The sequence below is a fragment of the Megalobrama amblycephala genome, linkage group LG9 (assembly GCF_018812025.1).
Source record: "Megalobrama amblycephala isolate DHTTF-2021 linkage group LG9, ASM1881202v1, whole genome shotgun sequence".
Taxonomy (NCBI): domain Eukaryota; kingdom Metazoa; phylum Chordata; class Actinopteri; order Cypriniformes; family Xenocyprididae; genus Megalobrama; species Megalobrama amblycephala.
In genome coordinates, this window is record NC_063052.1 from 7,889,644 (window position 1) to 7,914,962 (window position 25,319).

Genomic DNA, 25,319 nt, shown 5'->3' on the forward strand with positions numbered 1-25,319 from the left:
AAGTGAAGGTGAGATGGTTGGTGTTGTTTGCTGCCATAAATATGGCTAAAGGTATGGGGCAAAACTTGAAGAGATAATACTGAAATTAGGGATATGAATTAAGCCCAAAATATACAGCAATTTGTATGTGTACATTAGGGTGACATAATTTGACAAATTTCGCCATCATAATAATATGCGCATACTGTACGGCTACAGCCCAATTTTCGAACCGTGCTTAAGCCTCGTTTATACTTTCGCCTGGCCCCGTAGCACGAGCGTCCGCCGATTGCCCACGCTCCATCTCAAACGGACGAGGCATTTTTATGACGCGCTCGCCGTTATACTATTCTTTGAAACGACAGGGGGCGACTCGGAGTAATTGTTCTCTAAACCATCAGGAAGCAGCAGTGAGTAGTAGTAAGGTACACACGTGACAATGTTTTTTTTTTATTACACTTCACCAAACACACACTACAAAAGAACCAAAGAATCGTACAAAATCCAGTAAACCTTGAGATTATTACTTGTGACATTAGGGAAAAAATAAATAAAAAAAATCGCCTTGAAGTCGTGCATCTTCAGATGCGGAGTGGCGCACAAAGTAAAAAAAAAAAAAAAAAAAAATGCCACACACAGGACAATTTTTGCCACGCGTATCCTTCGCGCTCAAGCGTATAAACCAACCTTTAAGCAGTAGGTATACTTCGTTTTTTACACGTACACTAGTATACGTGCACAGTCGAAATGCACAGCCTTGCAAAGTATACTTCATTTGACTTGTACGCGTACACAGGCCTTCGACCCATGCCCAGTTTTGAGCAATCTCTTACCGTGAGTTAGAACCCATTTAATTATCTTTGTATTCTTTCATGCTAGAGTTGTACAAATGAGGGTACTTTCTAACCTCTTCACACAATCTCTCGTCTCTGTAGGCCTCCATTGTCGCTGTAGCTTGCATGCGTTCCAGTCTGTTCGGTTTATGCAGTTTTTCTTCGAATACCTTGTGAATCGACTAGTGATGTGTTGTTCTTGAACGATTCGTTCATTTTGAATCAGAGAATCAAGATCAAGAATCAAAAGTCTGAGTCGGTAAAATGATCCGAACTTCCCATCGCTAGAATCGACGCCCCCAGGGCACAGTTGCCACCTTGTGGATAAACTAATTACTGCATAAAACTTACATGTGCGACCAGAGTACAAAAATCCGGTGGTGTGCGTACGAAATTCTCGTAAAAATGTCAAGTATACTTTGGGCTTTACTCTGTACGATCAGCTCACAGGTTGCAATGAATTTTTTGCAAAAATTTGTTTGTCCACAAAGTGGCAACACTTCCCTGGCCTGCTGTTTCACAGTCAAAAAAGAAACGGATGACACAGAACAACAACAACAAATTACTGGAGATAGGAACAACATTAGCACTGACAAGCACTTGTGTGAGGGGTTAAAAAACAATTCTAGTTTAAACGAGTACAAAGACATTTTCTCACTCATAGCTTCAGGAGAGAAATAGCACAGACACCGGTCTTTCTACTGAGCATGTGTCAAGAACCTGTGTTTGTGCAAGCTATCAAATAAAGAAACTTTTGAAAGGCTACACATTGGGCTGTACTTATACACCAAGTGTTTGCGTCAAAACTTAAGTATAATTGGGCTTTAGGGATGTCCCAAATCAGATCGCAAAAATCAATATTACATTTTTTTTTAAATCAAGTCATGCAATTATGGTGTTCACAACTTGTGCCCATTCTCAAATAGTATGCTGTGTTTGAGACGGGTTTCACTGGGATGTGGAATGGCACAGAGCGAAAAGCATTTAGCATGAAGAGTTTCACAGCTGAGCTTTGTGTGTGCTCAGTGCAGCCAGTCATGCACTGTACCATGGGAAAGGGCCACCAAGAGCATCCACTTCAACAAGAAAAAAAGCCTTGTGTCCATCAGCATGTGTGTGTCTGTGTGTGTATGATGCTAGTCATGCTCATGGGGTTCCATTAGGATGGACAAACCCATTCAAACTAGTCTGATTTTCTTTGAAAGGAAAAAAAAAAAAAAAAAAAAAAAATTGTAAATGGTAAGGAGGTCTAAATGTTGTCAAACAGTAAAAATGCACATTTTCTTAAATTGACAATGCATCAAATGACCAGTCGCCTTGTTAATGAGTCCGACCGCAGCTGCTTCATTAAGGAAAGGTAATCCGTTTTTAACGAGCCACTCCAGGCCTGAAGCCCAAGCCTCGCTGAGAAGGACTGGACCCTTGAGGGCTTCGGCTTGTTTGAAGTGTACCACATTGCCTAACTATAAAGGACAGGAGAGATGGAGGGCAAAAAGGGGAAAAGACGAAGATTATAAAAGCTAAGAACAAAGGAAGCGGTTATAGAGTGTTTAAATTGTATGTGCTGTCAGTATCAAAATGAAATCATCCATCACGATCTTTGCAAAAGTTCTGATGAAAAATATTTAACTGGGAAGATGAGAAATTATTGCTTCAAACTTAAGGTTAGGGTTTTTTCTGAAGCTAAAACCGCTCAGAATACCTTAGCAACCATCCACAACACATTAATGTTGTGCCAGTGAGTTTTGCACAGACACTACCCACATTTTCTTGAAAAAGGTTAAATAGGTGTTTAAATTGAATGCCAGAGAAGGAGAAAATGGTGACAGAAAAGAGAATTAAGTGAGATATTGGGGCCATAAGAGGGAAACTGAAAGAGAGAACCATGGGGCCCCAACATCCATTCATCTGATCAACAGGCCACAACCAGTACAGAAGAAACAAACAAATATGCATGAATGTAAGAGCTCTCTCTCTCTCTCTCTCTCTCTCTCACACACACACACACACACACACACACACACACACACACTTACAGGCAATGCCTTTAGGAGGCCAATATAAGGTGTCCTCCAGTTTATCCACCTGTTTACAGTACAAGAAACAGTCAATATTTAACAACTCTTCTCTTACACAGCATAATTTCCTGGTTTATTGTTCACTCTCAGTATAATTTATTCACATTTGCTACTTTCTTTCTCTCCCTTTTTACATACAAACAAACAAAATAAACCCACTGGCAAGGCATATCTGCACTGATTTACTGGGATGGTTCTAAGTAATAAAATCTTTCACACGCTGTTGCAAGAAGAGCACTCCAGAAATCAGAGGGAGTGTGAAGTAATGGGAAAAAAGTGTTTTAGGTTGTGATGTAATGGAAGTAGTGAAGATCTCCTGTATTTTGACATACATCTGAGTGAAATAGATTATCGGAAATGCCAGGACTAGTTCTTTCCATCGGTTGTTGATTGGATGGAGGGAGATATGAATGCGAGCTTGAGGTCGATTGTAAGAAAGGGGTAGGGTTTAAGTGGACTAAATGAATGGAGAAGTCTGGCATCCGTCACCAGAGAGCAATCTATCGTTTCACCAGAAGATCGAGTTTGATAACACATTGTTAAAAACTACGAGCTCAAACTAAAAGAAAAAGAAAAGAAACATATGCACGGATTAATTGTTCAAAATAAGATGCATTTTGAAAATGATACCTTACATGCTGCATAGGTTTTATAACAACACAAGTTACTATTCCCAAGATAAAGCTGCTATCCAAAGCTAAAATTCTACTTGACAAGAAGGGAAGCTGGATGGATTGGTGATAGATGGTCATCAGACTTTAGCTCCTCTTCAAATGAAAGGTGCTTTACCATCTAGATCCATTTCTCTATCTTTGTGCATCAATGGGTGCACAATGCCACTAAGCTCAAGCTCAACTCTTACATTTCAATTCAGACTGAAGGCGCAATGTGTGTCACTGTTGCGCTTACTTAAGTTTAGGGGTTTTTCTGACATTAAAACCACTCAGGATATCTTAGCAACCATTCACAACACCTTTTTGTTGTGCCACTGAGTTTTGCACAGACACCACTCGCATTTTCTTGGAAAAAAAAAAGGTTAAATAGGTGTATAAATTGAACGCCAGAAATAAAAACAAACAAGCAAGTAAAATTTTCATTTAGAATTATTTGATGACAAATCAACTGCCAAGAAAATAATATAATGGTGAAGGTAATAAGAAAGCAGTAAGAACTAATCAATCACCCACCATAATGAAAGCTTGAGAAGTCAAAGTTAATTGCAGATCAGCAATAAACATCGACCCGTATCAGTTGATAGTTCTATAAGTGGTTTAGTTTGAGATACAGAGAGCAGATGTCAAGGTGGAGAATCAACATAGGGACAGAAACAGAATAAAATTGTGTAAGCCAGAAGGTCAAAGGTGTGTTGTGGTGTTATAAACATGTTTTTATTGACAAAAACTGATATGAAATTAGCTGCCTTGAAAGGTTGTTAAATACATAAGCTACAACAACATGCAAGATAACATCCATCAGGTGACCTTCTAAAATTATTATATCAGCTGAGTTCAGTTTTGCTGAAATTGATCAGAACTAAAATGAATTATGATTAGGAACAGTATACACTGCAAGGAATATGGAATGTCAAAGCACCCCAAACACATGCAACAAGCCTAAATATTCTCAAAATGAAGCAAGCAGAACTGATCTATAATTTAAAAAAAACAACAAAGACTGGTATGAAAAGGAAATGACAGGTTTTGAAACCAAAGCCCCTGAGCTGAAACATGGGAGGACTGGTGGAAAGACAAAATGTTCGCATGAGGAGTCACTATCACTAAATGTCTTGTTTGAGTCAGAGTTGCAGTATGAACATGAGCAAGGCTCAGGGGACTGCTGGGAACTCCTACACAAAACACAAACACACCCATATGCATATCACAAGCTTGAAACAATAGATCTTCCCACCACAATCTCTACAGCCATAATTACACTCTAATTATCCTCTGTGATTATGGAGACAGCAACCAGTCACATAACTTGGTTGTGGAACCTTAAAGAGAGTGCGGCTCACCGCCATGTGACAAGATATTATATAAAAGAGTTGTGCATACAGGTAATAAAAAGCACAGTGGTATCAATTTTACCATGGCATGACATCATGATTTTACACCTGACACATGTAACATTGTGCTGCTATTCAGAGCAGTTTTGTAGTCCAAACAGTATGACGTGTAAAAAATACATTGCAAAAAAAAAAAAAAAAAAAAAAAAAAAAAGTTTAAAAACTACATTGCCTTGTTAAATTAATATTTTGACGACGCCATTTCATTCTGTAATTTATACACTACCGTTCAAAAGTTTGGGGTTGGTGGGTTTTTTTTTTATGTTTTAGAAAAAAAGTCTCATCAAGGCTACATTTATTTGATCAAAAGTAAAAGTAGTAATAATGTGAAATAATACTTTTATTTTTTAATATTTTAAAGTGTAAATTATTTTTTTGATGACAAAGTTGAATTTTCAGTAGCCATTTCTCCCGGTTATTGTGTCCCATGATCCTTCAGAAATCATGCTAATATGCTGATTTGGTGCTCAATGAACATTTCTTATTATTATCAATGCTGCAGTTGTGCTGCTTAATATTTATGTGGAAACCATGAAACATTTTTAGGATCCTTTGATGAATAGAAAGTTCAAAATAACAGCACTTATTTGAAATAGAAATCTTTTGTAACACTGCACTTGTCATTTTCTTTTAATCAATTTAATGTGGCATTTATAATTAAAATAATTAATTTCTTAATAAAAAAAAATTCTGACCCCAAACTTTTGAATGCTAGATAATATTTACATGATATTTACAGATAATTCTTTAATTTTATAAAAAAAAAAAAAAAAGTATTAAAATGTATGAAATCTCAATCCCAAAAGAACAACAAATCTATTAAATCACTTCATTAGCCATCTAAGGCTATTTAATTGTTGCCTAAGTTATCAATACAGATGTACCAGAGACTGATATCCTACCAAAGACAAAATCTGGTATCGATCCATCTTAATTACACAGTGAATAATTTGATATGTGAGAAAGGCAATGAAAAACACACTTTAAAAGAGATTAACTTAAAGAACATCAATACAACAGTGCAACAGAATCAGCACTTAACTGTACAGTTTAGCCAAATTTAGGACATGCCCACAGAGGGCATGACAGGACCGTTTAATAACGATTTTAGCATGGCATCATTCCATCAGTAATGTTTTTGCTGTTTTGAAGTTGGTTTCTCATCTGGGTCCACCACACCCAGCTGGCACACAGGAGATACGCAGAGTGCTTATCTCTGTCAGTGCGCGCTGCCATAATAGGGGACTCCTTCGTGCCTTACAGTATGTGCATCTTCGCTATGGCTGCAACAACAATAGTTGATCAAGTAAATAATAAATCAACTTCATTAAGGATATTTAGCACTTTTCATTGTGAACAGAGAACCTCCACCAATGAAATGGCTAAAAATGGTGAAAACTGATTAAAAAGCCATTAAATGTTACTGAAGCTGTCAAACTTCAAACTGGAGCATGCAGATACATGCCAACTGAAAGAGGGAGCACAACTTTGTAGATCGAAACCAAATTTGTTGTTAAACATCAAATTTAATCTGTGTTTTATATTATACATGACTGACACTTGTCAATTGTTGGAAAAATTGTACCTGCTCACACTGACACAAACTCACACATACAATTACACAAGCATGCACGCACAAGCAAACAAAGTAGTCTGAACTTTGCTCTATGGGCAAAAAATTAAAATAGAGGGAAAAACCTGACCTATAACACTGTAGAGTTAGTCAGTAAGAGATGACCAGGAAATCCTCCCTCAGCCACCAGCTGTGTATCTGTTAAATCAAATTATCTGATATTTTACAACTCTTAATGTAACTAACATGATCCAGGCCAGGAACTCCGGCACAGAGCCAGTGACAGTGGCAGGCAGGTCTGCCACTGTGTGAGTAAATTTGGTTGGCCGTGAGGTCTGGGGGCAGATCAAACGATCTTTATGGTATGTGATGATATAATCAATGGTAGGAAACACATCAGGGCTAATAGTTAGCTGATCAGTAACACCAGAGTACTCTGGTCCAAAGGGGTTTACTTGAAACAGTCAGGAAGCCTGCAATTACAGCCAGCACTTTCTGTAAACTCCGCATGCGTGACAGACTTACGTGAGACAATAGAAATTCTGAATACTGAGGGGGTTGTAGCAGGATGTGATATGAGGTCAAGTAGTAACCGAATTAACAATGTCACAGGTTGGCTCACATAGATGGCAATGATAATCAAATATATCAACCAATATTTGCACAGTTTGTTTCCAAATATAGATATCAGCATCAGGCACTGGAAAACCCCTTACCAGTCTAACACCTCAAAAAAAGAAACAGGAAATAATCTCCTCAAATGTCATTTTGCACTGTTCTGACCAAAGGAAGGTGAAAGTGGTAATCAGCCATGCAAACAAAAGTAAAAAAATAAATAAATAATTAACTCAGTCTGATACACATTCTGACAAATGAGAATTATAAAGAGACAGGAACAGTTGCACTTTCGGAAATTACAAATAACAGTGTCCATGATAAAGAAAAGGAAAAATATTTATATTAAGAAAAAAAATATAATGCTAAAAATCTTTAAAAAGAAAGGAAAAGGGGAAAAATTTTAATCTAGATCTTTATGAATTCTTTTCTTTATGAATTATTTATTCACAGGACAGTTGTATCCCACCCCAACCCCCTCCCATTTCTCCCCAAAGGACAACAACAACAAAAAAACCCCAAATTCAAATTCTCTGCATCTGCCTGATGACAAACTGATCTGACCCTTTCACATCCTCAAAACAGATCCTACGCATTCCTATTCATCAAACATTATGTCTGGAGTGTACGAGCGCCTAAGGCTATGTTTATATTTACAGAACAGCTTTACAAAGCTTTGCAGTATGTAATAAATTGTATGTTTGCACAGATGGGGAGTTGGATGATGCAAAGCTATTATTCTCTGCCAGCTGTCTGACTGTATATGTGAGAGGTGGGGCATGTATTTTGATGAATAAATGCTGAGTATGGACTCAAGTGTACTGTTGAAGAATGCAATCTGTTTTTAGGCCTTGAAGAAGCCTAAAGTGCACAACAGAAAAGACCTCAGTGAGAAATGTGTGTAAGTGTGTTAGAGGATGGACTGTCTGCGGCTTGGTGGTGAGCTTGCCGAGTCTGAGCCAGTGTTGAGGGGGATTGAGCCTAATCAGGGTTAGGTGGATTATAGTTCTGGGGGGAGACGGCACAGCAAGTCAAGCCACAGTGACCAGATTTCAAGAGACAAACACTACTAGACGCACATAACTGCTGTTCTTAACTATACTTACACACCAACACATTCATCTAACACCTGTCTTTAAACATGGTCCAAGTACCCCAACCTGTAACATCATCCAGCAAAACAACAAACCACAGCTATACCTTACTTAATTCTACTACACTACTCTTTATTGGAATCTCTGGTTCTATGAAGAGCCTTCAACATCAATGGAACCTTTCCATTGCACAAAAGGTTCCTTATAGTGGAAAATGGTTCTTTAGAGTGTATGGACACACAGAATATCATTCAAAAGACAGAGAACACATCACTGTCTTTAATAGCCTTATATGACTTTTACTGATACCAACTAGTAGTACCCTCAAAAATAATCTCCTTGAAGCTTAACCTTAACTTTCGGCCATTTAAATTACATACAATGACCGTTCTCAACATTATTTTGGGATTGGCCTGGCAGGCCTTAGACAATAGCGTTACTGTCTAGGTATTACTGGAGTCCAACATACCCTCCACACCCACCCCGTGTTGCTCCATATGGTCAACACACTTGCGGTTGATTCCATCCACTAAAAGCCATGTGCAAATGTCGGCCCCATGATCTGGGATTGAATTACAAAGGAAATAAATACCGTACCATCTTCAATTAACAATATAAAAAAATTTAAGGTCACTTTTTGGCAACATCTGCAAAAAATCTAAAGGGTATGTTAAAAATGACGGGTGTCATTTGAAGTTATAAACAGATAGGTGCTTCTGCAAACCAATAAGAAGTCATATGGCTGTCAAGTGATCACAGCAAGAAAGAGACAGTCTAAAGATGAACTACTCCCTTTAAACAAATTATGACCATTCAGCACAGCTGCTTAGGAATACACCCTCCCTGTTCAAAACACACACTCATACACGTGCATAAACTTAGCCACTAAGCCATTATTGTGGGCAGGATTATCTGACGGGCAACACCGACCAAAGACATGCGCAAACAAAGCCTCAATGTCCACACCAACCTCAAATGTCATAGCTCAATAAACAGTTAATCACTAATAACTAGTGACTGACTTAAAGCTACCATAGCAACGTATTTGAATGCTTTGGAGTGCCTAAGGGAAGGTGAAGAGGTGAGTTTACTTTGATCCCGATAGACTTCATTCACATATTGGTGCATTTGCTCCCAACCGACTATGAGCAAATATCTCCCTTTATCGAAGGACTAGTGTCTGCTCTTAGTATCCGCATGACAACACGGTTACTACAGAGGTAACAAGCTAATGTACAACAGCCGACCTCTTCATTTGAATCCTGCCTGCACTTTACCATCGATTTAGCTCTCAACATGCTCATGGGGTCAATCACAGAAACATTCAGCTTACAGCATATCAGTGTGAGCTAACTTTCCAAACAACTGCAACACATGCACAGACAGAATATAAGCTATGTGGAATATTTTGTATAAAGCAAATGACCAACTAGCAACAAAACATATTGAATGAAACCAACCTTTCTTTTCCTCGAGTTCCTGAAGATACTGTCGGTATGATGCCGCAGCGCTCATTTCACCACGGCAATAAAGGAGAAAATAAAACTGAAGGAACTAAAAAGAGAGGGAAAACTATGGGTAGAAATGGAAGTTTAGAAACTGAAAGGAACTGAGAGGTTGTTCCAAGTTTGTTTAAAAGACAAAAAAGCGGGAGAGGCCACTTTGGTAAGCTAAAGGCTCCATGGAATCCAGCAAGTCACCAATCCATAGCCAGCAGGAAAATCCAGTCGCTCACTTCCTGTTCCTTTCTCTTGAATGTCTTATTAACCGCTGTAGTTTGCACTCAAGTCACTGCGCGTGTGTACCAGCCGGCTGTCTGGCAGCTCTGAGAGAGTGCCGTGTTTTAGAGCCGGATAGAGGAACTGTACTTTGACCACAAGACAGGTGATGTCACTGCCAGAGCTCGAGCATGTGTTGTACTCCCTGCGTGACTCAGGCTCTGTGTGTATAAATCGCTAAGGAAATTTTTGCATCAATATATTGGGCTGTGTGTTCAGCTTGAACAAACAAATCCTATCGCTATCTCATGGTAGTTGTTATGATCTTTGATATATTGATAGAGCCAAAGAACCTATCTAGGACCCACACTGTAGAATTTAATTCAAGAGTGTAAAAGAATGACATTTCTAAGAAAAATATTATTGAAAAATACTTTGAAATGCTTTCCTTTCATTCTTCTTCCATCAACCAAAGGATTTAACAACTGACTGCAGTCTCTCTCTCTTTAGTTACTTTTTTATCTTGGAGGAAGGTAAATAAGGTAGTGAAAGATCTAACAGCCTTTGCTTTCACCTTCTGTCTAGAGTTCAATAGTTAAAAAGATTCAATATCTCAATCTAAAACAACAACACTACTTTTACTTGAGGCATAATCTACAAAAAAACCCACGTGGCCTCTGCTTCCCTTGTAATCGGTGAACTTTCGACAAAAACATAACATAGCTCTTCCAGACAAAACAAATTGTAAAAAGTCAAAGACTTCACAGCCAAAACATCTTAACATTCTCACAACACATGTTTTAAAAAGCACTCTTACACAAGCACACCCAGGAGTCACTAATGCCCGTGAGAATGAAAATCTCATGTTGTATTTAAATAACTGACTGCAATTAGCAGTGATTAGCAAAAAGGCTTGAGAAAAACATTGTGCTATTCATTATATAATCGATGGAGCTTGGATGCAAATAAACAGCCCATGGATGAGTGAAATAGAGAGATGGGTAAATATAACTAAAGATAAAGTGGAATTCCATTTACACCGTTTAAACTTGAGCTTAAACATTGTTTTTCTACGTAGGGATTGTCATGGCATATTAAAGTTTGGGATGAAATTTAATTTATTTATCGGTTTTGTAAATTGTAATTTTTTTTGTTATACTGGTTGAAAGTCTCCTCATATCCTGATAGCAATCACTATGTTAAACGGACTAAATGTATTTGCATAAATATATGTCGTCTGTGGAAGGCGTAGGACCCTAAAATATTCATCCAATCTTTATATTCAGTCCAAATTAAATGATACGATGTCCTACCTGCCTGTCGGCGAATGTTTTTACACACTCTCGCACACCCTGTTCGCGCAGACATCATATGTCATAAGCGCTTTCATGCTATGCAGAATTTATACAAGACCTCAGTCAAGGAGCACCGCAAACAAACAGCAACCACCTTTTTTAGTTCCTACCTAATCAAAACAGTGAGCTTATGCTGCATTCACATCATAACTACCGTAATTAGGAGATGGTAATCTCCTCAGAATTATGAAATGTTTCCATGTCAACAGTATCAAGACCGAAATGAATCTGCAGCAGTCAGGTACAAGCTCTCTAAATTGTTTATATTCATTATTATTGTAATGTTATGTGCTTTGAGATGTGAGGTAGCATAACACCGTTTCTTGTGACGCTTTGCCGAGAGCAACTGTGTGTGCATTCAGTGTTTTTGAGGAGGCGTGGCTTTGGACGACAATTTGCAGGGAGGGTGGGATCGTATGCTTTTAATGCTAGCAGGCTAACGTTAACATTTCCCAGATCACTTACTGCACCTTTAAGTTTTATTTTTTTATTTTTTTTCTGGTGAAAACAACAGTCGGCTTAAACCCCACCTCTCCAAAATCAACTCCAAGATCACATTCATTTTTGAGTGCAACGCCCACATCTTAAAATCCAATCAACTTGGCTAGAACCAAGTCCCCACCCTAAATTTTTTTTCTTTTTCATTAATCCATTACACTCAGATGTACACCTCAAAATGGAAGATCTGTCGCTACTTGTGTTTCATTCTAACTTTAAGCTAGCATATTTTAGTATATTATCTCTAGTCTTCAAGGAATGCACTAAATTCCCACAGAATTAAAAACAAAACAAACAAACAAACAAAAAAAACACATTTACAGCAACACACTAAATGGAGGTCTAGAGGGCAAATACCAGAATAAACAAAAAACATAGACACACGTTTTGTGATATGGGTTAATTGCCATTGTAAAAAAAAAAAATCACGTAAATCATGAATTATTAAATTCATAGCTGTAGAGTAAACACTGAAGCTGTGCCACTGCCTCAACTAATAGTGAGATAAGCTTTGCATCCAAATGCAGGAAATAATATTACACTGGTCTCAGTGAAAAAGTGAATATAAATAAATAAAAAAAGGGTGAATGAATAAACAAATAAAAAAAGTCCCCCTGTAGTCAATCATTTTATCCCTTAAAACTCATCTTTGATGACCAAAATGACATATTTAAATGTTTTTTTCCTTCATGCCTTAAAATAGCTTGAATGTAACTCTACACCATTGCCTCATTTAGTACACACGGTTCTATGAATATGCAAATTAGCCCCGCCTCCACTCACTCCAGCTCAGAGATCCACTCGCTGACGATCACACATTGACCTGATTGGTTTCAAGGTAGTTTGTGACGTCAGAAACACCAGCGATATTAAATCATGTTTTTGAGACTGTCTTTGGTTCACTGCAGTTTTAAGGAGAAAATACTCAGCAATGGTGTTGAGTTATGAATTTGCATATGGCTTGACTTAAAGCACATTAAACACACCACATAGACATATAAACAACATTAAAAAATGGATTTTCACCACAGCGGGACTTTAAATAGAAATGTGTGTACATTTAGACAACTTTATGTTGTACTTAGATCTACAGAAATTCTTTTTTTTTTGCTGTACCAGCAGTAAAAACAATTGTTCATAAAATATCTCTACATCAAGACCCAAAGCTGCTCAGTTAAATTTACTGACAGATGGGTCAGATTGCACAGCATCATATTGTTTTTTTCCAATTTTATTTTTGTTTAATGGGTGAGTTACCAAAGTGGATCTAATGGATTGGTCAAACATAATTATAAACAGCAGGAAAACAAACCAACCACCAATTCAGTGAAATTGCTTTACCCACAAAACCATTTGGGGCGTAAATGTGAGTGCATGTGTTGTGTAGGATCAGAGATCTGTCTTACCTGATTTAGAGGCACAGCATCAACAGCACAGCATCAACATGAAAGAAAGACAGAAAAAGAAAGATGTTAGAGTGATGAATCAAAAAAAAAAAAAAAAAAAAAAATGTATATATATATATATATATATATATATATATATATATATATATATATATATATATATATATATATATATATATATATATATATATATATATATATATATATATATATATATATATATATATGAAGAGTTTGGTTCCAAAACGCGATAAACGCCATTTTCAAAAAATTGAGTTTCCACCAAAATCAGTATTGTATCTGGTCGGTATTGAAAAGTCATTTATTAATTTTGCGCAAAATGCGATATCCGTCGTGTTATTCTGTCATGTTTTCTCCATTTCTTCCCAAAATACGACAAACGCCAGTCTCCTTTTTCTGCAGAACGCGATATATCCGCTCTCCACCAATCACAGCGCACCATTCCACACACTGTAAACATTAAAGGCTTTTTTAAAAGCCGTTTTTAATACCAATGTACTCGGCAAATGTGTTTATTTAACCGTGCGGTGGCGCCAGATACTCTTTAATCGGTAATGACAAATAATTCATAACATTAACAAGATGACCATTGGAGCGACGGCTGAATGTATTTTTAGTAAATTGGCTGAATATAAGATAAATATTGGCAAAGTTTAGACTGTCATACATGTGAATCAACTTACTTTGTTGTGTATTTTCAATTTGAAAAATAACTTTTATATTGATGGATTAATTGCATTTTGAAAAAAAAAGTGTCATGGATTTATTGCATTTTGGGGAAAAAATAATACGTTTTTATAATAAACTTTTTAAAATCAAAATGTACATTTGAATTTTTTTATGTTTTTATATCCAAAAGATGCTATGTGAAAGTTTGAAACAGAAAATAGTGGTTTTCATCTTGCCAATGTTTTGGTAAAGAAAACACCTTTTTACTCAAAATAATCAAAATGGAGTTATTGCGTTTTGGAACCAAACTCTTCATATATATATCACCACATTAAATTACGAATGACAACAAAAGCGTACAATGAAGAGTGCTAAAGGTTGTACAGGGACACACACACAGAGACACATGCAAACTTGCTTGGACTCTTACAAAAGCCAACTGACAGCCTCTCATCTGTCTGGAAAAAAAAGCCACAGCCTCCACACAAGATGGAAGTATTGTTTGTTAAACTGTGTGTTGCAAAGACGTTGTCTAGATGCTGACCAACCTAAAATTAAAAATTCAGATGGAGAAAACCTATCAAACCATTATGGCAAGCCTTTCTGTATCACTGAACCCATCAGGGAATCTTTCCGCTTGGTACATAGAGAGGTCAGTATGTCAAGGTGTCAGACCTTATGGGAAAGAGTAATGGTGTGATACACTTTAATATTCTCTGCTACAGCTGGAATGAATCTCCCACAATGCATCTGTGCTGATGTTGAGAAATACTCCCTTCCCCCAGCAAATGATGCAGCTCTGCACACACACATTCCACTGCAATTCATACAAAAGTACATTTGATGCGTCAACACTACTTGTAAGAACTGGTTAACACACATTCAGATCATCACACACAGGTGGATCATGGACAGTCTGAAAGTATGGAGGCAGATTCAAGTGATAAAGTGATTGTGATCTTGAAGACAAACACACACAGAGCAATAGGCTTGGTTTTAATTCTAAACACAAATGTCTAAAATGAAAACACTATCAGCTTCTCTGACATACACACCTTATCTAGAACATCCCTTTCAGAGACACACACAAGACATGGACAGTGAGTGTGTCGTATACATTAAATATGCATAGAGACATACTCAGATGTCCTCAAAAGACAAAGAAGCGTTCATTAAAGGAACCCGATGATGTCTGCTCCAAATTCTCTCATACAAGAACACAAAAGGGCAGAAAAAAAAGAACAGAGTAGGAGATGGAAGCAAAAAGAATTGAAAATAGACAGGCAAAGATGATAAAACCTCATTGGTGAAGAGGCCTTCATGAGACATGAATCTATTGACAGGCAAAGCAGAGGTCTCTCATGGCCAGTGAGAGAAGAGAGGGGGATGGGGTGAAAGCTGGAGAAAGACAGAGGTACAGAGATTGAGAGAGCGAGAGAGAGACATATGCAGCCACACCTAAATGTAGGTCACGCACAGTGTGGTGATGAAGCCGATAAGATCTGACTGATTAAGACAGTGAAAAACAGAGGAATGAGACAGAATACAGAAAAGAATCTTATGAGATTGAGAAAAATTAATGAAAAACTAGACTGATACATGTCTTCTGTATAAAAATGAGTGATGCTGACCTAAAAATATTCACTGCCGTGATGCTAGGCTGTTTTCTGTGGGTGCTAGGATGTTGCTATGAGGTTGCTAAGGTATTCTAGGTGGAGCCCACCCAAATCTCTATTATCATCTTATCAAGCTTCAGCATACTTCCATGACAAGAGAGGAAAATAAGCCCAAGGAAAGAACTTGGCATAATAAAAACACTTCTAGACATGGCAGAATGAGCCCTTTTTTAAGCGGGCTACCTGCTGTCAGGGTGGGCGTCTGTTCAGAGGCATTTTGGGAAATCTCTTTTGAGTGAGCAGCCAAATCTTTTCTTAAATCCCACCCAGAGCAGATTGCTGTGGATTAGGGGCCCTGCATGAAAGTATGCATTCTTGCTGTCTTCAATCCAGATGAACTGATATTTCATAAACGTATAGTTCACGCTCACCGGGCTGGAGGGAATGTAGCGTGCAAACCACAAAATCTAGTGAGGAACGAGTCCATTTAGAAGTCCATTTTGAAGCAAGCATTCTGCAGGTCAGATCATGCTGATTCAGAAGTGGCAGGCTTGCTTGGCTGCTCACATGGGAACTGAAACCCCTTGTTGTCCACTAACTACCCAACTCAGGATTTATTTTGCTTACCTGTCCTGTACTGATGCAAGCAGCCCCAGTCTAGTCTATAACTGTGTGTGCATATGAAAACAACACACACACACACACACACACACACACACACACACACACACACACACACACACACACACACACACACACACACACACACACGTAATACCACAGCTGCAGTATGGTGTTGTGGTCTACAGTTAAAAAGGGTGAAAACATACTATGAGTAAATGTTCACAAACCATCCATCCGATACATTAGATGGAGCATCCCAAATTATGGTACATTGAAAAAAGCAAGTCAATAGGCATCCAATATGGCATCCCATATGAAAAAAAAAGTACACTTAGTGCACTTGTTCTGAATGTGCACTTGTAGTGTACTTCAAATCTTGAGGATATTTTTAAATAATCTCTTGCTGTGCAAAGAATTAGCCTACATTTATTTTGTTGACTAACATACTAAAGCACACATAAAGTACTTGATTATAAAATGTAACTATAGTGTGTTATTCAATATTATACTTAAAGTTAATATATTTTAAATATACTAAATTTATCAGTACTAAATTACAAATGTGAAATTACAAATATATTTTAATATATGAGAAGTGTCAATAGAAATGGCATTAAAGTATATTACAGTTTACCATGAATGCCTGTCAGAACACTTTAACCATACTTCAAAAGACATCTGAAGTAAATGTAAAATTGCATATAAACAGGGTTTTTCTTGCATTGAAAATATTTTGGCGGCCACCAAAATGAATCTTTGTCCTGACAAAGATTTATCTGATCATTTATTTGATCATTATTTGATAATTAATACCTGCCGTTCTGCAGTACTTGTACCCACTGATATCCGGCTACTTTAAAATGCTCCCGTGAGTGTTTGTGCAAGAACTATGTGAAGATAATCAAATGTTTCTATTTACAATGTGTTTTTGCAGCATTGAAATTTTTTTAGCCAACAACAGACATATCTGTTGAGCGCGTGAACACAATGGCCAATCAGATGTGTTTAAGTTAGTCAGAATCCACTCAAAATGGCAGAGTTTTTGTCCACCGTGAGTTCTGCACGCTCGCGAATCCTTTCATTATAACCAACATTTAACATAACCAATAATTCTTTACATTAATTGTGGATTTATTGTCAGTACTGGCATGCAGGTCACATGTTTCTGTGTGCAGTTCAGTTTCTACTACGTGTGTGGATGACCGTGTTTGTTTGCCAACAACACAGACCATTATTGAAAAACCCTGATAAAGATGTATCCAAGTACCATTTAAGTGGGTAAAAAAAAAACCCTTTAAAGTTCAGCTTACAGCATCTAAAAGTGTCTTGATGTGAAAAAAAAAAAAAAAAAAAAAAAAAGGGGCTTCATTTGTGAGGTTCTCTATTAGGACGACTTTATAATTTAATAATATGCACCAGAAATGTAATTTACCATCATCAATGCACAAGATAGTTTTGTTCTTTAGCAGGAATATGAAAATTGGTATCCAGCATTGGTTTATTATGGCTTTGTACTGTAAATATAAACAAAACAAATGCAAATGAAAAATTGCAACATGAGAACAAACAATTCAAATCCAGACAAATGAATAAACTTATACAGTACATCATCAGTTAATAAGCAAATGTAGATTATAAACAGTATGTTATTTGGTTCCTTTGACATGTGAACAGCTGCCTGTCGGTGATGAAAACCACTGACAGTGAACTGTGAAATACAGCTTCCACACACACACACACACACACACACACCACACATACAACTGTGTGTCTGGGCTGCTGCTGGTGCTATTTGGGATCTCTGTAACATAAGCCGTGATTTCCTGTGTAATAACCAATTCAAAGCCTGGCACTCAGACACATGCCTGGAACATACTGGAGACACTGACCCATTTCTGCAGACAGCAGGGGGTAGAACAAAGCACCGACGGGTCAGAACAGACCAAATTCTCGGCACAGGCCCTGACAAGCCCCCACAAATCAGTAGATGTGTCCTGCCACTTGGGGATGGGTGAGAAACATCAATAGACACTGATTGAGGGATTTCTGTATTCTTGTCAAGACCGAGCAGCTATAAAGAGAAGAAATACGAGAAATGTCGCTAAAATGAGTGATCTAGACAGATGGGAAGAGAGAGAATGACAGAGAAACAGGTAAAGCAAGGTGGAAAAAGAAATAAAGATAGACAGAGGTTGATTTATACAGCAAGACAAGCAGTAGACAAGAGATATTTAGTGTGACAGAATCTCGGCGGGCAGCTGGAGTGCCAGCGTTCCGCAGGAATGTATGGAGACCAGCGATCTCAGCATAGTTCACAGTCATCCATGGAGTTCAATTGCACAGCTGTCTGCTCAGAAACAAACAGGTGACACCTGCTCAACAAACTCACCATGAAGAGAACAGCAAGAGAAACAAATGTTAATGAGGCAATATTAAAATATTAAATAAATTATTATTCTTCTTGCTGCTTTTTGAGAGGATGCTGCAGCTTTTCTGTTTTAAAAAACAAGCTGAATAAAAACACAGTGACTTTGTGGAGTTTTCTTACTCTGAGAACCTAAATTGTGTTATATATCTATAGCTCACACTAATAACTCGCAACTTTAGTTTGCAAAGGTATTTTAGAACATCTGTGTTCTATTGACATTGAACCTCAACTGTGAGCAGTACTAGTCTTTCAAAGCAGGAATCAATTTTATTGTATCCATTAGGAATTGAATGGATCATGAAAAGTGAGAATCCTATACCAAAATAGAGCCTGTTCAGAATGAGAGTTTGTTAAAACTATGCCAAAATAACCATTTTGCTACTGGGTTAACATTACCCAAGTAACCCAACCGCCTATTGAGCCCTTGTACATGCATCGTCCATGCGGAAACAAAAATTGGGCTGTATAGGGACCCTCCTGATGACAAAAATTGCGCTGCATGGACAGCGCGCAGACCGTCGCAGAACGCGGGCGGCCCAAGTATACTTTGGGCTTTATCGTGTAGCCTGACATCAGGAAATGAAAGTCAGAGTAGATGTAAGTAATAACACATTTTCTTTTAATAATGTACACTGATGAGTTGTTCAGAATAAAAAAAAAAAAAAAAAAAACAAGTACACTATCATTCAAAAGTTTGAGTTTGTAAGATTTTCAATGTTTTTGAAAGAAGACCCTGATGCTCCCCCTGGCTACATTTGTTTGATTAAAAAAATACTGTAAAATATCATTATTTCAAAATATTATTACAATTGAAAATAGCTGCTTTCTATTTTAATATATTTTAAAATGTAATTTATTCCTGCGAAGGCAAAGCAGAATTTTTCTGCAGCCATTACTCCAGTCTTCAGTATTTAATATTTTTGGAAAAATATTAAGTTCAAAAGAACAGCATTTATTTGAAATAGGGGTGTCACGATTCTCCAAATCCTCGATTCGATTACATTTTCGATTCTAAGGTCACGGTCTGATTCGATTCTCGATTTTTACATTTTTTTTTTTTTAAAGCACAGGTTGCTATGCCATTTTTCAGACTAGACTTTTATGCAATATAATATCTGATATCTAATATCCAGCAATTTGTAGTCAAGGCAACTAAATGTGCACTTCTCAGACCTTCAATAACTTTCTCTTTTACATTATTGTACATGGAGGGAATCACCGTAGCTGTGAGATGCATTCTACTTGGGATTTTGTAGCGTGGTTCTAGCACGCTAATTAAATGCCTAAAACCGGAGTTTTCCACCACCGAATAAGGCCGCATGTCCGTGGCTTTGAACACTCCTAACGCACACGTAATTGCATTTGCACAAGTTGAGTTGCTTGGAAGTTTAATTCCAAATGAAGACAGAAGAGTAGTTTGCGTAGTTGTTGGTTTAACAGATAAATCTATGTTTTTGTGGTGCCTGTGGAGATGCCCTGCCATGCCCTGCCAGTGAGAGAATATGGTACACGCACATAGCATAGCTTGCAAACTCAAACTGTTGTTTTTTTGTCAACAACACGAACGTTGTCAACATAACTCACTGGAAATCCAAAATACTTCCACACCAGCGACTTCAGTGAAAGAGGAGGGGGTTTGAGTGCAGGAGATCCATCGACAGAATTTGCAGTTGCCATGCTATCTTTTGAGTGGCTGTTAGGAGGTTGACTCGCAGCACTTCAACACGTGTTTTTTTCCGCTTGGCAAGCAACCGGACGCGACATGGGGGCGTGGCAGCATCGATGATTCCATTTTTTAATTCGAAGTTTGAGACTGACTTAATTTCGGTCGATTTCAATTTAAAATCTTTAAATTTAATGCATGATTGCTAAATACAAGTACTAGTTGTTACACACACACACATACTAACCCCAAACTTTTGAATTGTAGTGTAGGTAGGTTCTATTCTGATTTCATTTTGACTTAAAGCTCAAATGATGTCCATGTTTACAGAAATTCACACATTAAATTTACACCATAACAAACAAAGGGAACAAAGACCACTTAGGCTTATTTTGCCCACACATCACCGCCAGGCCACTCTTCATTTAGACGATTAGCAGCATGGTGCTAATGCGCAAGCATGAAGGTTTGATTAACAGTGGGGCAGCAGATCATATCGACCTCACAAATGCAACCTCAAAAATCAATCTCCGATTGGATGACATGCATGACCTCATCTCCAGACTGTGTGTAGCCATCTCAGCAGATTTTAATGGCTGCCATCCTCTGAATTCCCCTTTCTCTATCCTTCCATCTCCGGTTCCTCTCTTCAGCAGCTGTCATTCTGCTGTCCGACCACACCATAGTAGGATGGTCCACACCCTGATGAAGAAACCTATAGCCAACAGTCCTGCAAATGTCGATCCAGAGGCACCCTTAAAATGTTGCCAATGCATTTTATGAAACAACTGTGTCTAGAGGAGATGGGCAGGATGACAGCTGAGAGAAAATACTAAGTGTATTGAATCTCTCCTCACACACATGCACTTTACTTCCACTCTTTCATTTAAGCCTGGGATCTACTTTGAATTGCACCTGTCTGGTTTCTCTACTCCATATCCATGTCTCGCTGAGACCATTAAAGCTCTGTACCTAGAGTGAGGGTTAAAGCAATTACACACAATAATACTCTTACATACACATTGATATGAAGATGTGCTTGTCACGGGGGCCGTCGATCACCTGCCTCTTAGAGTAAAGGCTGTGTGTCTATAGCTCTTGCTCATAAAAGAGAGATCCTAGTGAAAGTGGTTTAAAATAAACACTTAAAACTGGCAGGTGTAGAGCAAATAGATGAACAGAAACAGTTTTAGATTCAAAGGCATATGTAACGGGCTTGAACTTCTCTGCTATTGTTTAAAAACTTAAAAATTAAACTTCAATATAAATGTAACTGAATCGGGTCAGCTTTACAACAGTACCACTGTCTGCACATATTGTATAGCTACTTTTTCTATTCATGTTTAATTTATTTTCATTTCAGTTTTAGTAATTTTAGTACTTCAACCTGAACTTATTTTATTTCAGTAATTTTTCTGTTAGATTTTTTCATCTAATATTTTACATGTTTATTTACAAGAAATAGAATAGTTTCCATGGTTTTAATTAAATCCCCCCCTGTGGTGAAAATCAAGTTTTAATGTTGTTTATAAGTATATCTGGTGTTTTTAATATGCTTTAAGACAAACCATGTGCAAATTCATAAGTCAACACCATTGCTGAGTATTTTCTCTTTAAAATTGCAGTGATCTAAAGACAGTTTCAAAAATGCGGTTTTAAATCACTGGTGTTTTTGATGTCACAAACAACCTTGTAACCAATCACGTCAACGTCCTGGCGGGCTTTAGCATATCATTAACTATGACCGCTCTGAAGCAGGAGAGCATCAAGAGAATATATGACGAAATCTATAAAATATATGATGAATATATGAAAAATTGGGTAGTTTTAGCAATAGAGTGGGTAAATGATGTATGTATGATGTATATGCCTTTCTCCACTGACGTTCTGAGCTGCTCAAAGCTTCTAAGGATACTGATTTTTAGATGGCAGCTGTCTGACTCTGAGATGAAGAATGTAAACATGGTTTTATGTAAAATTAGCATCACATTATTAGCTGTTTGATAATGTAGTCAAGCAAAAGGCTAATTAATTAACTACAGTCATGTGACCGACATTGTAAAAGCGATACCATTATGCAGCGTTTACCTCAATAAGTTGACCGAGTGGATCTCTGAGCTTGTGCGAGTGAGTGGAGGTGGGGCTAATTAGCATATTTATAGATCTGCATACATTAAATGAAGCAAGGGTGTCGAGTTACATTCAGGGAATGTCATTTAAGGCATGAAGGATTTTTTTTGATTGATTGATTGTCAGCTGACTCAATAAAATAGACAAAAAAATGAATAAACTAACCTGAAAAATCACCCAAAACACCCTAGCAACTGCATAGCAACATGCTAACAACCACAGCAACAGCCTGACATCAGAAGACAGTATCAAATTTTGCTTTGTGCATAGGCAAACACCAATTACATTTTACAAGTGTCATTTCCTCTCCCTTTTTCCTCATCTTCCTTTCCAGTAATTTGCAATCATTTCCCCGCCATTCTGACACACCTCTTACATTTCAACATTCCTTGCTTTCTCTACTGACAGTGGCTGACATGATTGACATTATTACATTTTCATACATGACCACAAAAACAATACCCTATTATTACAGAATAAATAAAATAATTTTCAAATAATAATAAAACTCTTCCTCTCCTTACTGAACATAGTTCAGTAAAAATAGAAAAGTGTATATAAAAACACAAAAGCATTGTATGAGCCATTACATAATCCAAAACAGGAAATGGTTAAAAAAGCAAGCATGCAGGAGATGACTGAGAGATCAGTGTAGACCAGCAGAGGGCCTGGTGAGTATGAAAGTACAAGAACAAGAGAGAGAAATAAAAAAAAACTTCTCAGCTCTCCATCCAGAGAAAGATTTCATTCATTGGCCACTGACAAACACCGCTACCCTTTCCCTTCTCCTCCCTCCTCTTCTCCTTACTGCCTTTGTTCTTTTCCCTCCCTCTCTGTATTGATTTAAGGGTGGTTTAAGGTGATCTGCAGTGCTGTAATGTTATGATGTGGAACTGGTCTACACTTCACCACCAAGAATTACTGCATCAAGACCCCAGACTCTGAACCAGCCATTTACCATAGACAGAGGAAGGACAGGCCACATAGATCTAGCTTGTCTTAACATGGTTTGGTGTTTGTTAAAGAACTGGAGACAGAAAAGATGTGTGCCTGCCTGCCCAATTTTTCAGCAGCCTTGGTTCCAAAAGTATTTTTCCAATTCATTTTTCTCAAAACAAACAAACCAACTAGCTACAAGGTGAAAGGCAATATTATAAATTTAATTTAGAAGCAAAAACGGTATTTGAAAAAACAGACAAAAAGGTACAAATCGGTGTACTTAACGGTTGAAATGAGGGAAATAACTACAGTCCCATAAGCATTGTGAATGAAATCAATTAAATCAATGGACAGATATAAAATTATTCATTTAAAGATGTTGATTATTTATATAGACACAATATTTCAGTAGGTTGAGAGCACAGGAGGACTGACTTGCATCATTTTCAGTGTTTCATGGGAGTGGGTGGGCACAAAAGAGTTATTTTGGAGTGATTTGCTTGTATTATCCATGATTCTGCAAAAATATCTCCACCAATCAGAGAATTGAAACAGTTTTTTCCACCAGGAATTCACTTATAAACATAATTATTTTAAAAAATTAGTTAAAATAATGTAAACTGATGGCTTCAACAAGAGCATATATCATCAATTAATAACCTCGTAGCTCATAGCAGGTCTGTTTCAATAGCTTATATTAAATGAATGTGATTTTTATTTCCGTAACATGAACTGTTGCACTGTGTAGCCCACACAATTTGGCAGCAAAATATCAGTCCAATCAGCCAAAATTCCCAAATCAAAACCACTCTTAGCTTGTTTGTCTAGCACTGATGAAGGTACTGTGTCCTCAAGTACTTTTATTATAAAAAAAAAAATTGTATATTATTCTGAATAAAATTGGAACAATATCCCCCCCCCCCCCAAATAATCAACATAATAACTCTGAAGCCATGCAGGCACAGAAAAGTAATTTCAGATATGTTAAAAAAGTGAGTTGTGCCTTGTAAAACCTGCTGCCACAATTTGTAATTTGGTGTTTGTTGGCATTTGTTTGTGCGGAGTGAATCAGCTTTATGGGAAAATCAAAGTCAATGTCTGCTTATTAAGTAAACATACTGTGTGATTTGAGGTATCACCCATGACCAAAACTATGTGGACAAGTTACGTTTAAGATTTCATACTACGTTGCAGAGCACAGCACATAAATGGCAAGTGAGCATCTGGTAGTTTCACAACATTAGGGACACCACTCACAACCCTGGGGAATAAGGAACAGCTTTTATTCCTTACATCACATCCATTAATAATCAACATTGGCCTGTTTTTGCCCATCTTAATCCAACATAATGATTCCTAGATAAGGAAAATTGGCAAACAACTGACAAATGGCAGAATAACTTTTTGGCAACTGCAAGTAACAGGTTATTATATTAATTAGGGCAAGTGCAGACAGCAGCACTGCAATTAAGAAATGATGAAAGCTGCAAATAAAGAACAGGAGACGATCCAGATATGAGCCTTAAGTGGCAAACACTGCAAACTAAAGAGAATTATTTGTGGTAAAACATCATAAAATGAGCTGGCACATGGATATAACTTGATAAGGTGTGGAGAGTAAATCTGAGAACTCCATTAGAAAGGCATGGAAAGGACGGGGCAGAATGAATTAAAGACTTGAGCATCAGTGGACGACGGTCATTAGATAGCTATGTAGCACTATTTGAACAGTTCCATACAAGCACAGGGGCCCCTGGGAAACCCATAGACGCAGATCTCTAGCATCAATGTGTGAGAGGTCAAAGATCAGCAAGGGGCTTTGCCTATCTCTCCCCAGATAGTGCCATCCATCTTCTTAACTGTCATTTAAGCACAAGTCAATATAAATGAAACTTCATTATTCCATCTTAATGCATTTCACTCCATTAACCACATTTCTGTCTGTAACACCAAACACAGTAAAATAACTGTCTACAGAAGAGTCAGGTGTGGCTGATAAAGGTGTGTGTTAGAGG

At 37.5% G+C, this 25,319-nt stretch overlaps 1 protein-coding gene across 28 annotated transcripts in view; it reads right to left on the minus strand.

Annotated features, from left to right (window-relative positions):
* The window catches only part of macf1a (microtubule actin crosslinking factor 1a), a 194,465-nt gene that overhangs the window by 127,958 nt on the left and 41,188 nt on the right, over positions 1-25,319 (minus strand). The window contains exon 1 of one of the 28 annotated variants that reach the window (XM_048201454.1): positions 9,698-10,541. The exons of the other annotated variants lie outside the window; for them this stretch is intronic. Within the exon in view, the coding sequence (XP_048057411.1) occupies positions 9,698-9,752 (55 nt within the window). The 5' untranslated portion in view covers positions 9,753-10,541. Of the gene's footprint in view, positions 1-9,697; positions 10,542-25,319 lie in introns of those variants that run through there. 28 annotated transcript variants of the gene reach the window in all.